Source organism: Manacus candei, unplaced genomic scaffold (assembly GCF_025592945.1).
Source record: "Manacus candei isolate 608988 ecotype Guabito, Panama unplaced genomic scaffold, ASM2559294v1 h1tg000039l, whole genome shotgun sequence".
Classification (NCBI taxonomy): Eukaryota; Metazoa; Chordata; class Aves; order Passeriformes; family Pipridae; genus Manacus; species Manacus candei.
In genome coordinates this window covers 2,066,455-2,078,015 of record NW_026138087.1, presented here as the reverse complement: position 1 = coordinate 2,078,015, position 11,561 = coordinate 2,066,455, and the positions used below count along the sequence as shown (strand labels likewise).

Sequence of the window (11,561 nt, the reverse complement as noted above, 5' to 3'; positions counted from 1 at the left end):
TCCCAGTGCCACTGCTGTGGACTTGGCTCTGCACTTCTAGATAGAACTTTTATGTGGCTTGACCCCCTGCTAGCGGTAGTTTACTCAAGCAGGTTTTTTGAATGCTACTTGTACTGATTTTACTCAGTTGAGCTGAAATAAGAATGGAAATGGTCAAGAAACAGATGAAGCAGCAGCAGGGCTTGGTTAGTAAACAGTAGTGGCAGTAGGTTGTAAACCTGAGTTTATCAGCAGATTCGTCTAGAGATGCTCCCCCAAAATTCCAGAGACAGTCTCTCTGTGTAGTTAACCCCCAAGGCGTGGCACAAGTGCCATGGCTGAGCCACTCACATCTGTTGTTTTGCTGTGTGAGATGCACAAGTGATGTTACTCCAAGGAAACCGCCAATGACCTGGACTTTATTTACAGGTTCACTATGTACATAGAAGACCATCATGCAGCCTGATAAATTTTGTCAGGGTAGTAAAAATGCACAGCTTGGCAGTCAGTTTCCTTATCCAGTGAAAACTGATAGAGTAGTTAAGAGTTTCCATAAAAAAATTACATTAGTAAACTCTAAAGTCAGTATGATTTCAGAGCACAGACACATTCTTCAGATATTATTGTACACATAACACTGGAAATTACTTCTGTACTTGCAGGTTCCTTGTCAGGCTTCAGTAGTAGTAATTAGTGCACTTGAAACTTGCTTGGTTGTCAAGTTAAAAAAAAATATAAAATCAGTGTTTACACTGGAAGGCTTAAGGTCCAGGAGCTGAACTGTAAATGTGGACTCAGTTCTTGCCAACGCTTGTTTCTGGGGTTAAAAAACCAAAACAATAAAAAAGCACCAAAACAGCCCTCTGAGCTGAACAGAAGCATCCCCTGCCATCACACTAGGAGGAGCTTGTGTCCTGCCTTCTCCATTGCCAAGGAGTTCAAGTGCCTGTCTGTAAGCTCCAGGAGTTTGTATCCTGCCTTCTCCATCCCCAGGGATTGTTCAGGTGCCTGTCCGTGAGCTTCCATTGCTACTCTGTGTGTTCTTGGCACACCCTGACCAGAAAGGCTGAGGAGCAGAGCTCATTTAGCCCAGGCAGAGGGAGCTTTGGGGGACTCACAGAGACTGCCCACCCCGAGGAGGGCCCCACACAGAGCCAGCCTGTCCCCTCCAACTATGGGGACAGAGCCACTTGGGATTAGTCCTAATGGCATCATGGTGCATGTGGAGCAGCCTCCAAATGGATAATGCTGACACTTGGGCAAGTGCAGCAGCAGCAACAGGTACTGCTGCCTGACTGAACTGTCAACATAGGCACAGCTGCTATATACAAATCACTTAAAAATGTTGCCTCTAGCCCAAAAATCCAAAGGATTTCAATCCTGTTGGAAAGACCGGCACCCCTGGAGGTTAATCATGCTGAGCTACAGCTACCCAATAACTTGTGCATTTAATGGTTCCTGGGTGTGGAGTTTATATGCGATGGTTCCACAGCAGATCCTGAAACTCCAGGAAGCCTTTTCACTGTGGCAGGATTATGGCAGCAAGTCCTTTTGGGTAACTGCAAGTGCAGTATAACCTTTCATACATGGAAAAGCCAAAGGTCAGAGATTTGCATCCCCAGCAGGTTCACTACTCAGGCAAGTCCACTGATTGCAAGACAGCAACAAACATGGGCACACAGGCTTAGTGCCTCTCCTGGAATATTTCACAATACTGAAGGGATCTAGAGAAGTTTCTTCAAGCAATGGCACTGACCCTATTGGAGGCAATTTGTAAGATCTGCAGTGAAGATCTAGCTGTGCTGGATGTGATCTTAACTTCCAGAAAAAGGGAAAGAGCTTGTCCAGAAGAGGACACAAATCCACTGCATTCCAGTTTACGTGTTCCTGTACCAATGCTAAAGCACAAGAGTGCCTTTTGGGCAAAGGCAGAAGGATGCACAGACCACAGAGCTGTGTTTCAGATGCAGGACTGGGTCCCAGAGTTCCCATGGTTTTACAGGCACACTGTCAGGAGCATCCTCCTAATTATGCACCTGAACAACACCCAAAATCTCGGTGTCCACACCTGTTGGCTCAGCCAGGGGTACTCACTTCTGCTGTTTGTCTTTGCCAGGCAACAAAAAGTCCTACCGAGATCTGCATGCCAAGCTGGACAGCCCACCTTCCCACTGTCCTGCTCGAGGAAAACCTGTCTGGTACTTGACTGCAGAACAGCAAATGGCTGAGAAGGAAACGTCTCCCAGATCCCAGGCAATGCTGTTGGGTTTATCAGAGCTCATGGCAATGCTCTGTCCCAGCAAGAGGGTAACAATCCAGGAGTCAGGAAAGGAACTGCCTCAGTGCTTCAGTCCATAGCACAGCTTGTTATGTGAAGTCCAGCCCCTCAGAGACAGAAATCCCACTGTTGCCTTGGAAATAGAGCAGGGAAACAAGGTGAATCACTTACTGGGCACATGAAATCAGCAACTCCTTTGATTTCCACAAAATCCAGGAAAAGGCTACTTAGGGACAAAGACTAACGATGTCTTGAGACTATTAAAATTGTGACACAGACCTAGAAGGGATCTGGCAGGGCTTAGTCCAGCCTGCTCTAGAACTGCTCAAGGACCCGGGAGCTCCACAGAGCCTCATCCAGTGCAGCAGAGTGCCTGGCATCAGATCCCTGCTTTTTCTTTACAGGAAGCATTGCACCAGTCAGCACCTGCTCTGGGGAAGTGAGCTGCGCTTAAACCCAGGATCATTTCAGCCTGTGGTTGTTAGACTGTCCCACTGCCCGAGGCTGTACCTTTGCTCACAAGTCCACGCCGTACTCGGGGCAGGGCTTGCTGTGTCGGTATTGCATGATGTACACTGTGGACTGGTGCCACCAGTACAGCATCACCACTGCCAGGATGTGCCACACCTGGTGGCTCGAGCCGAGGTAGTTCAGCTGGCCTGTGGGCAACAAGGGCGAGGGGTTAAGCTGTGAAATTCAGCAACAGCGAGTGCAGTGCAGTTAGCAATCAGCCTCCTGCAGAGCTCCTGCACACCCTGCACTTGGGGGGAGGCGGGGCAAGTTCTTTAACGAACTCCATGGAAGCTGTCTGCCTCTTCTGATGCAAACACGTGCACCATTTTTCTTTGCATGGGAACATGGTCAGCCTGCTCTCTCCCAGGAAGTTCACCCACAGCAAGGACTGTGACACTGCAGGAAAAAAAACCCACCCAGAACAGAATTTCCTACCTGGGAAGTATCTTTCTGGAACTTTGGAAATATAGAAGAGAAAAGCTACAGCAGCGATGAAGTACATGACAACTACCCGCGGAGCAAACTCCTGCAAAAGAAAAGGAAGCTCTCCTATTCTGTTAGAAAGCAAAACCAGAAAAAGAAAGTCCCTGAATATAAAGAAGAAAACAGCATGAAAACCCTGAATCTTCCTTCACTGCCTATGTCAGCTGTGGACAGATCCAACAGGGAAACAAATGCCCAACTCTGAGAAAGCCTGAATGGGAATAAACTTGTTTTATTCTGACCTTTCTGCTTCTACACACAAGGTACTCAGTGTTCCCATGCAGCCTGCAGCAGACATGGCACTTGTCAGTGAAAGGCCATCTGCCACCACCCTGACCCCACACAGAACAGTCGGGGTGAGGGAGACTGCACTGCACATCCCACTTACCCACTGTAACTGTGGCTGCTGCACCCAAGGCCACAGGACTGCTGAATAACCAGAAACCCAGGCATCAGGTGGGTTTTCCTTAGCAGAAAGTTTTGTTACCTAAGTGGGGCATTTCTGTGAAGAGTGGGAACACAGCGTGTACCACAGGTGTCATCCTGCTATCCCAGGGGAAACAAAGCAGGGAAGACAGGGGCAGACAGCTGCTGTGGATCTGATTTTTAGAATGCTGGTGTGAAATGCCTTGTCTGAAGGCCACATGTGTATTCCCAAATGGTGCTCTGCCACATTCCACAGCAGCTCTGGACTGGGCTAAACCATCACCCCAGGGACCGCCCTCCATCCAGGCCAGCCTAAGACCATGCAGTTTCTGCTCACTATGAAAAGGAACTGTTTCCTTCAGCGCCATCAGGTTGCTGAATAATGGCAGTGATTTCAGGGGTTTCATACTGGGGCACACTGCACTGCCTTTAGCTGTACTGGGCCTCTGGTTTCAATGGGTAATTCCAAGTGGAGAAACCTGAACAGGGCAAGAGTTCCATAATGTCACAGTGCTACTAGATGAGGATTGCGTAAGAGACAGAGGGCTGAGCAGGCAAATGCTGATTTCTGCTGTCAACCCAGGGAATTGAAGAGGAAGCAAATAATCACCCCATCAGTGTCTCCTGGTTGCCCTGTGGAGGTGGCCAACCCCGAGCACTAATGCAGCCTGACAGATTGCTTCCTGCTCCACAGCCACCTCAGCTCCTGGCCTTGGCCCGGTGGAACAAGGGTGTGGTCTGCTCCCCTCGGCTGCTCCCTCCCCAGGTAGGGACACACCTCCTTCCAGCTTCCTTCTCACCATGCAGGTCTAAGGCAGTACAGCAGGCTGAACCTATACAACCTGTCTACCCCGATCACATATCGAAGTGTTTGCATTTGGATCGTACCGACCAAAAGAATTCTGTACCTGAAGGAATTTTAACTCCTGCTGCTTCCCCGTCGCTTCCCTGAGTGTAAGAGGACCCAAGGAAGATGGCAAGTGAAAAGCAAAAGGGAGTCTTATTTCATTCTTTTTTCTTACCTGTACAATGGATGCACTAATGCCACCATTGAGCCAAACCCAGTGGATGGTGGGAATGATTCCATAGCCAGACACGGAGCAGAAGATGATGGAGCGCAGCCTGTGCCACTGCTGTGTGAGGTAACTAGGATGGATCTGAGCAAAAAACACTGCCAAGATCATGGCCAGCACAGTGATCAAATACACCTGGCGCCAGTACTGAGGGAAAGAGAAACAAAGGCAAGTCTGTGGGTTTCTTATCCTGTGTAAGAGTCAACTCTGGGCAGGAAGTTTCAATGACAGATCACAGTGATAGATCAAATCTGTCCCTGCTGCAAGCACCATGGTGGGTGTGAGTGCAGGGACTTGTAGTGGTCAGCTGGCAGTGAGGAGAAGGGACTGTATTGCTCGGGGCACCTACAACACATCCTTTATTCCAAGCAGTGCCTGCACCCAAACACTGTCAATGCACCTCTGCCTCAGCAGCCCAGTTCAGCTCCCTGACAGTGTATACATGGCAGGCCTTGGAAGGAAACTCATTTCACTCCTCTATTAGATGGAGAGAAAACAAGCTTGTTTCTGCCTCCTGGCAGCTACCTTGTGGGCAGTGCTGTTTGAAGTGCCTGTGGTGGGACCCATCCCATGATCAGCCTCAGGCACTGGATACAGGTAGGACCTGTAAAGTTTCCCTGCTTTCAGAGAAATTTATTTTCTTGAGGTTTTGTGCAGTTGACAGCTGGAAAGGAAAACCTGCATTTGCCTGTGCCTTCAGCCAGCAGAGTTCTGCTGGGGCCAGAAGGACATGTTTCAGTTCCCACCCCTCTCTCCCCACTCCAGTTCTGCCTGGACACCTGCCACAAGCCCCCTTCCTACAGCATGAAAGCAACAACAGGACCACAAGAACTAAGCGCTCCATGGACAATGCTCCCGACTCACGTTACTGCAGTAGAAGGCATAGAACACGCCTGACACGTAGCAGCCCAGGATCCCAATGGAAATTCCTGCATAATCCAGTGCCATCCATCGCCGGCTGGTCTTCTCCGAGCGGTGACAGCAGAACAGGTGATATCCTACTGAGCAAAGCATACAGACCTACACAGAGGTTCAAATGAGGATGATTAATTCCTTAAAAACCAACAGGGAGCACACAGGCTTCAGCCCTGCAGCTCGAGCTGGCCCCTGGGCCCCGGCACTTTGTGTGGGTGTTTGCTCCTAGGCTGGCATCAAATTCTTTCCTCAAGAAACGTTTGTTCCTCTGTGACCCTTGGTAGGAGGAGGGAGGAGCACAAGAGCAGTGCTTTTCTAGCCAGCGAGGGAGTTTTCCCCACTTCTGGCTGTACCCAGGCATCCTGTACTGGCAGAGAAGACGCGTAGTGCCCTTCAGCTCTGTGCTCTTGCAGGGCCAGTGTCCATCACAGGAGCCTCAGCAGCCACATGTGACACACCTGAAGTCTGCTGTGCTTCCACGTCCATATCTGACATGGAAGCTCATGATCAGACCAGCTCAGAAGTCAGAACACCAGCCCTCCTGCCCTACCTGACCATCAGGCCATGGCTGATGCCCGTGCCCCGGTGGGAGGCCCTTTCCAGCAGCACCTGATGCTGTCTAGGAGCCACATCAGACACAGCTCAAGCTGCTGAAGCTCTGAGACACAGCCCTGACACTGCCCTTGTTTTTCCACAGGCTCTCTCCTGTGCCAGCTGTGTTCAGTCCTCCCCGGTTTATTGCAAGGAGATGCGACCGACCCACCGCGACTTGTCCCTTGCAGAGCAGTGCGGTTCAAAGGCGCCGTGCCCGCACGGTGCGAGGGGCTTTAACCCCCGGGGCGCTCCCGGCCCGCGCCTACCTGGAAGCAGAAGAGGCAGACGGAGCAGATGACGAAGTCTTCGCGGGAGGCGCCGGCGGCGGGCAGCACGGCCGTCAAGTCGTAGATGCCCAGCGTGAAGAAAAGCAGGAAGCCGAGCAGGTGGCTCCAGATGTTGACGGTCTCGTTGGAGAGGATGAAGAGGCTGCGAGGAGACACAACGCGGGACAGGCGGTGAGCGGGGACCGGGTAACCGGGGGGGGGGCGCGGGGCGCGCTCACCTCTTGATGCAGAGGCGGGAGGGCAGGTAAGCGCGGTATCCGTCGGTGATGTAGGGGTTGTCCTTCAGGAACACCGGGATCTGCTCGTACGTGTACAGCCGGATGCCGCGGGGCACCAGCACCGGCCAGTACTGGTAGCTGCCCAGCTCGATGTAGTGCGCGCTGCGCAGCAGCTTCTGGTGCATCCTGCCCGCCGCCGCATCGGCCCGTCCCGCGCCCCCCTCACGGGCCAGGGACCGGGAGCGGGGTCGGGATCGGCCGTGATGGCGTCACCGCGCGGCGCCGAGCGATGGCGTCACCGCGCGGCTCCGCCTTGCGCGGCGCCACAGCGGCCGCCAGGGGGCGCCCGAGAGCCGCCGGCGCCGCCCGGGGCCCCTCAGACGCCCGGGATCCTCCGGGATCCTCCGGGATCCCTCAGACCTTCAGGACCTGCTGGGATCCCCGGGCCCCCCGGAATGTCGGAGCTGTGCCTTTGAGCCAGTTAGCCGTTCCCCTCAGGCTCGAGGCTGCAAACCTTTGTGAGGAGAGGCCAGGAACGCACCTGTCAGGTGAAACGATGCTGAGGGTTGTCGTTCCCAGCGGGAGTTGCACTTGAACCATACAAGAGCAAGCTGAAGTTAATTGTGATCATGTTATTGCCTTTTTGGGGTTTTCCCTGTGTACCCCATGAGGTACCAAGAAAGTTTTAGTCATGAGGACAACTCATCCAAGTGGAGTGCATTGCCTCAGTAAGAACAGTTGGGGGTTATTTACCAGTTCCTTTTAATATTTTTTTCCTAATTTAAAAAAATAAAGGGGTAGGGGGAAGGATGTAATTCCCTAGGTGTACTATGGCTCTTGTTTTCGAAGTTGCAAACAAGTGTGCCCCACAGGGTAACTGTGGTTCACCTGCTCCTCCCCACAGGTCCTGTGCCGTGCAGAACTCTGCCAAGGTTTTCTGTCTCGTTAAACCAAGTGGTGTGACGAGTGGGAAGGATTTTCCCATGGCAGAGGTGTGTAATGTGAAGTAAAAGGTAAGAATGATGGGGGTTTAATATCCATAATGACAGGAATTGGCCCTGTTTTGGCCAACCTAGTGTACTTGGCAGTTAAAATCCCTGAACCAGAGTAGTGGTGCCAAGCTCACAGTAATGATCCCTATATGATGGCCATCTTTTTCCTAAAAGGTGTCCCACTGGCTTTGCTCTGTGCAATGCTTGCTAAGAGAATGAGGGAGATGATAGATGTTTCTGCAGAGAGGTGCTTTTGCAGGAGTAAGAACACAGTTGCCACGTTAATTTGGTAACCTCTCACTGCTGGGGAAAAACTGAGTGCACTCCTGCCAGCTCCTGCTGACACACTAAGAGATTCCTTGTTCACTCCAGCGGTAACTCACTTTCCTCAAGCCAAATGGTGCGGGCAAAGTTGCTACCAAGTTAAAAATCTTAATTAGTCTTAATTGTCCCTTGACTCATTAGCTCTCTGAGAACACTACACCTGGAAAGAGCACTTTGTTTCTAGGCCCCGTGCAATTTAAATCAATTCCCAAGCGCTTCAAAGGGTTCAGTCAGAAGCAATCAGAGCTGACAGCACTTTTTTTTTCTAAAAGAAGCTGTAATTGGCTGTTAAGTTAAAGCTTTGAAGCTTTGATGGGAGAAGTGCTATAGGTCAAATTAATAGAGAAAATTGAGAAACAATTAGGGCAGCTTTAAATGAATTACTTCCACTATTTATTTTGAGCTTATTGAACAATTGTGTTGTATGTGTATGGGATTGAAATTAGCCATCTGTGCGAGATAGCTTTGACCTAAATTGACCTCTGGGGTAAGTAAGTAGCTTGCCCTAATTCCTACCCCAGATCCCGAATTTTACTGGCAGATAAGCTTAATTGGGAGTAAAGATGAACGTGCCTGAGACGTTCCATATTTTTCTGTTGGGGCTGAAGTGATCTGTGCAGGCAGAGGTAGGGAAGGCTTTCGGGGGGGGGGGGGGCGGTGAGGAGGTCACACGTGAGCAGAACTGTCTGTCAGCCCTACCTGCCTGCTGAGGGACTCATTTAGGGCAGGTAGCTCGGGGGCAGCTGCAGGTTGTGCTCGGGATGGGGGAGTGGCTGCAGCCCCCGGCAAGGGGCTGTGACCTGTCCTTTTACCTCGGCAGGGCTCGGGGCCCTGCGGCGCCGGGCGGGTGACCGGCTGCGCCGAGACACAAGAGCCGATGACTCAGCAGGAAGCTCCCAGACTCCGGGGGCACAGACTGGGAGGGGATAAACGTCCGGGGAATCCTTTGTAGGGGGCCCTGCCCGAGGCACCAGCTCGAGTTGCTACTATGTGTCTGCACCACGTTTAAATTACTTAAGGAACAAGAGTTGTAGGACTCTGCCGCGGGAAACCTGGAGTCGAGCTGGTAAGGAAACCTGGTCTGATTATCTGACATCTGACAGCATCTGTTTGTGCGCTGCTCTGGTTTTTCAGGGAGCAACCAGGGGAAGAATAATGATCCAAATCAAATATCTCATACGCTCTTTGCGGAATGTGAGCAAAACCCAAAGCGGTTCAGTTTTAAAACTGAAAGGGTGGAAATATTCTCGGTGCTGATTTTTGAGACACTGAAAGTGGTTTTTCCGCCTCTCCTTTCCCTGTTCTGCAGCGGGTCGGGAGGGGGCGGGCGCAGAGGCAGAGGTAGGTGACAGGAGGACCCGAGGCAGGCGGTTCAGGGCACGGCGCTCCTTATCAGCATCCTCCCGGTTCATCCCCAGCTTTCCCTCCAGGTGTCAGCCTGGCTCCGCGCTACCGCCAGTCCAGCCGCCGCACCTGGACCTGCCTCCTGGCAGCCTCGGGCTGCCTTTTCAACCTCATCCTCATTCCATAGAACTTGGGGGCGCACCCGGCGGGGCCCGGGCCTTGCAGACACCTACCAGTGCACATCGGGGCGGTGCTGGTGTCCCTCAAGTTGCTGTGCCTCCGTGTTTGATCATCTTCTGAAGTGCCCGGCAAAACACCTCCTCCTGAGTTTTGTTTGGGGGCTTTTCATGGGTTTGTTACAAGTAAAGAAATGGGAGGTGCCCTGGGACTCCTTTTACCACTGTTGGAATGTGCTCGTGTGGAGAACTTAGCTTGTTTAGAGTTTTCCGTAAAAGGCAGACTAGTGTCCAGGGATGAAACGTGTTATCAGCCTGCCTTGGTAGGGAAAATGCATTCAGGAATGTTGGTGGAAGACATCCCTGTCTTCCTTTGCATCATGCCCATAGCCGTGTCGGTGCATAGCTCGGGCTTTCTTTGCGTGTGATAAACACAGCTGTGTTTTCCCTGGGGACGGGAGGGAGGAGGGATATTTTGGAATGCTGTGTGCAGGGGTGTCTCAATGCAAAGCCTGTGGCTTGAGTACAGACACTGGTTTGTGGGACAGAGGCCGTGTAGCTGCTCATGTGTGTAAAGTGCTCTTGGTTCGGTATCCGCGTGCACAGGGCCACGTGTGCACTGCCTGTTTACTGATGTCACACCAGGAAAGGGAGATATTAAAGCCTCTTGTCTTGTGCAACGCAGGGATTCTGTCTCCTGTTCTTGGAAGGGGCTGAAGCTGCTGTGAAATGGCCTCCGAGATGTTGGTACACGGGGGAGGCACATACAAGAAAATAAGGTTCGTAGCTGTGTGGGAGTCAAAGAGGCTTTGAGAGAAAGTGTGTGTGTGTGTGTAAGAACAGAAGTCCTGGGACACCCCTGATCCACCAGCTCCCTTCAGGAGACAGCATTAGGAACTCAAGTACCTTGTGTTCAATAACGACCTTAATACCAAGAAAGCTTGATTTCAAGACCATCTTCCCTGAGGGTCTCCCTTCCTCACACTGTCCTTGTTAGGATTTTTGTGGCTGAGCTCTCTGTGGTTTCCTGCAGCTCCTCAGCTGAGTGCTGAGCAGCTTCCAGGAGTGCCTGAGACACATTGCCTGACAGCTGCCGCGGTGACTCCGGCTCTCTGCTCTCCCTGTGGAGAGATGCCATGCGCTGTGTGCACTGAAGTGACTTGGTTTGGTAGGGCTCTTCCTTCCTTTTTCTAAATTTTTTTTTTTTGGGGGGGAGCCTTTTTGTTTTCTGATTCAATCCCCTTGGCTTTCAGCTCCAGCTTCTGCATCTCGGCATCTGTCAGTGGTGCGATAAATTCTCTTTGGTGATAAGAGAACAGCTGCCAACAGCAAGAGCAGGGATGGCACTGGGGCTCTCTCCTGCCGTGCGAGTGCTTGCAGTCAGCAGAACCTCCCTGTGTACACAATGGAGAAGGCACCTCTCCTGCCCAGCCCACTGCTCTGCTTCCAATTTAGCAACATCTTTTCCCTCCGTGTTGAGCAGATGCACATGAACAATTGTGCAACGTAATAGAGTCCTAAACCAAAAGAACTGGAAGTAATTGACAAATGGCTTTCTTCTGGATAGGTTCTGAAGGTGGAAGTAAAGGAATTTTTTTGAGAATTTAAGGGATTTTCAGGGAAAGACAGAAGCCGTTTGCAGTGCTGCTTAATCGTGTGGGATGGTGTTTCCTAGCGGGACAGTCTGCTTCTAGTGAGAATGGTAGAGGAAAAAAAGTCCTTTGTGTGGAGTCCTGAATTTTTGGGCCATAGGATGTGGGTTTTTTGGTTTTCATATTTAAAGATCTCCCTAACTCCAACCTGCCTATAAAATTTTATCCCAGCTGGAATTTATGCTATGACAGAAGGCATTTTGAGACCAACTATTTTTACTAGAGATGTTTTATTTTTCTCGTTGTGGTGAGTTTAGCTGATGTATTTATAATGAGGGTGAAACTCCAGGAATTGTGGACAGCTTTG

The 11,561-nt window shown here is 51.2% G+C and overlaps 1 protein-coding gene across 1 annotated transcript; it reads right to left on the bottom strand.

The window, feature by feature from the left end:
* Positions 1-376: 376 nt before the first annotated feature.
* On the bottom strand, positions 377-7,060 carry PAQR3 (progestin and adipoQ receptor family member 3). The gene is made up of 7 exons (XM_051794489.1): positions 6,767-7,060; positions 6,528-6,690; positions 5,617-5,772; positions 4,702-4,899; positions 3,206-3,296; positions 2,761-2,916; positions 377-2,385 (listed from the first exon to the last, which is right to left on the bottom strand). Exons 1-6 carry the CDS (start codon positions 6,949-6,951, stop codon positions 2,774-2,776), a joined length of 936 nt encoding a protein of 311 aa, XP_051650449.1. The 5' UTR covers positions 6,952-7,060; the 3' UTR covers positions 377-2,385; positions 2,761-2,773.
* Positions 7,061-11,561: the final 4,501 nt, after the last annotated feature.

Bases quoted from the DNA above. Each gene is read 5' to 3' on its own strand.
- PAQR3 (XM_051794489.1), bottom strand. From the start codon at position 6,951: ATGCACCAGAAGCTGCTGCGCAGCGCGCACTACATCGAGCTGGGCAGC. The intron at 4,900-5,616 runs GTGAGTCGGGAG...TCTTTCCCTCAG, and splicing joins ATGCCTTCTACTGCAGTAAC to TACTGGCGCCAGGTGTATTT. The intron at 2,917-3,205 runs GTAGGAAATTCT...TGTTGCCCACAG, and splicing joins TCCAGAAAGATACTTCCCAG to GCCAGCTGAACTACCTCGGC.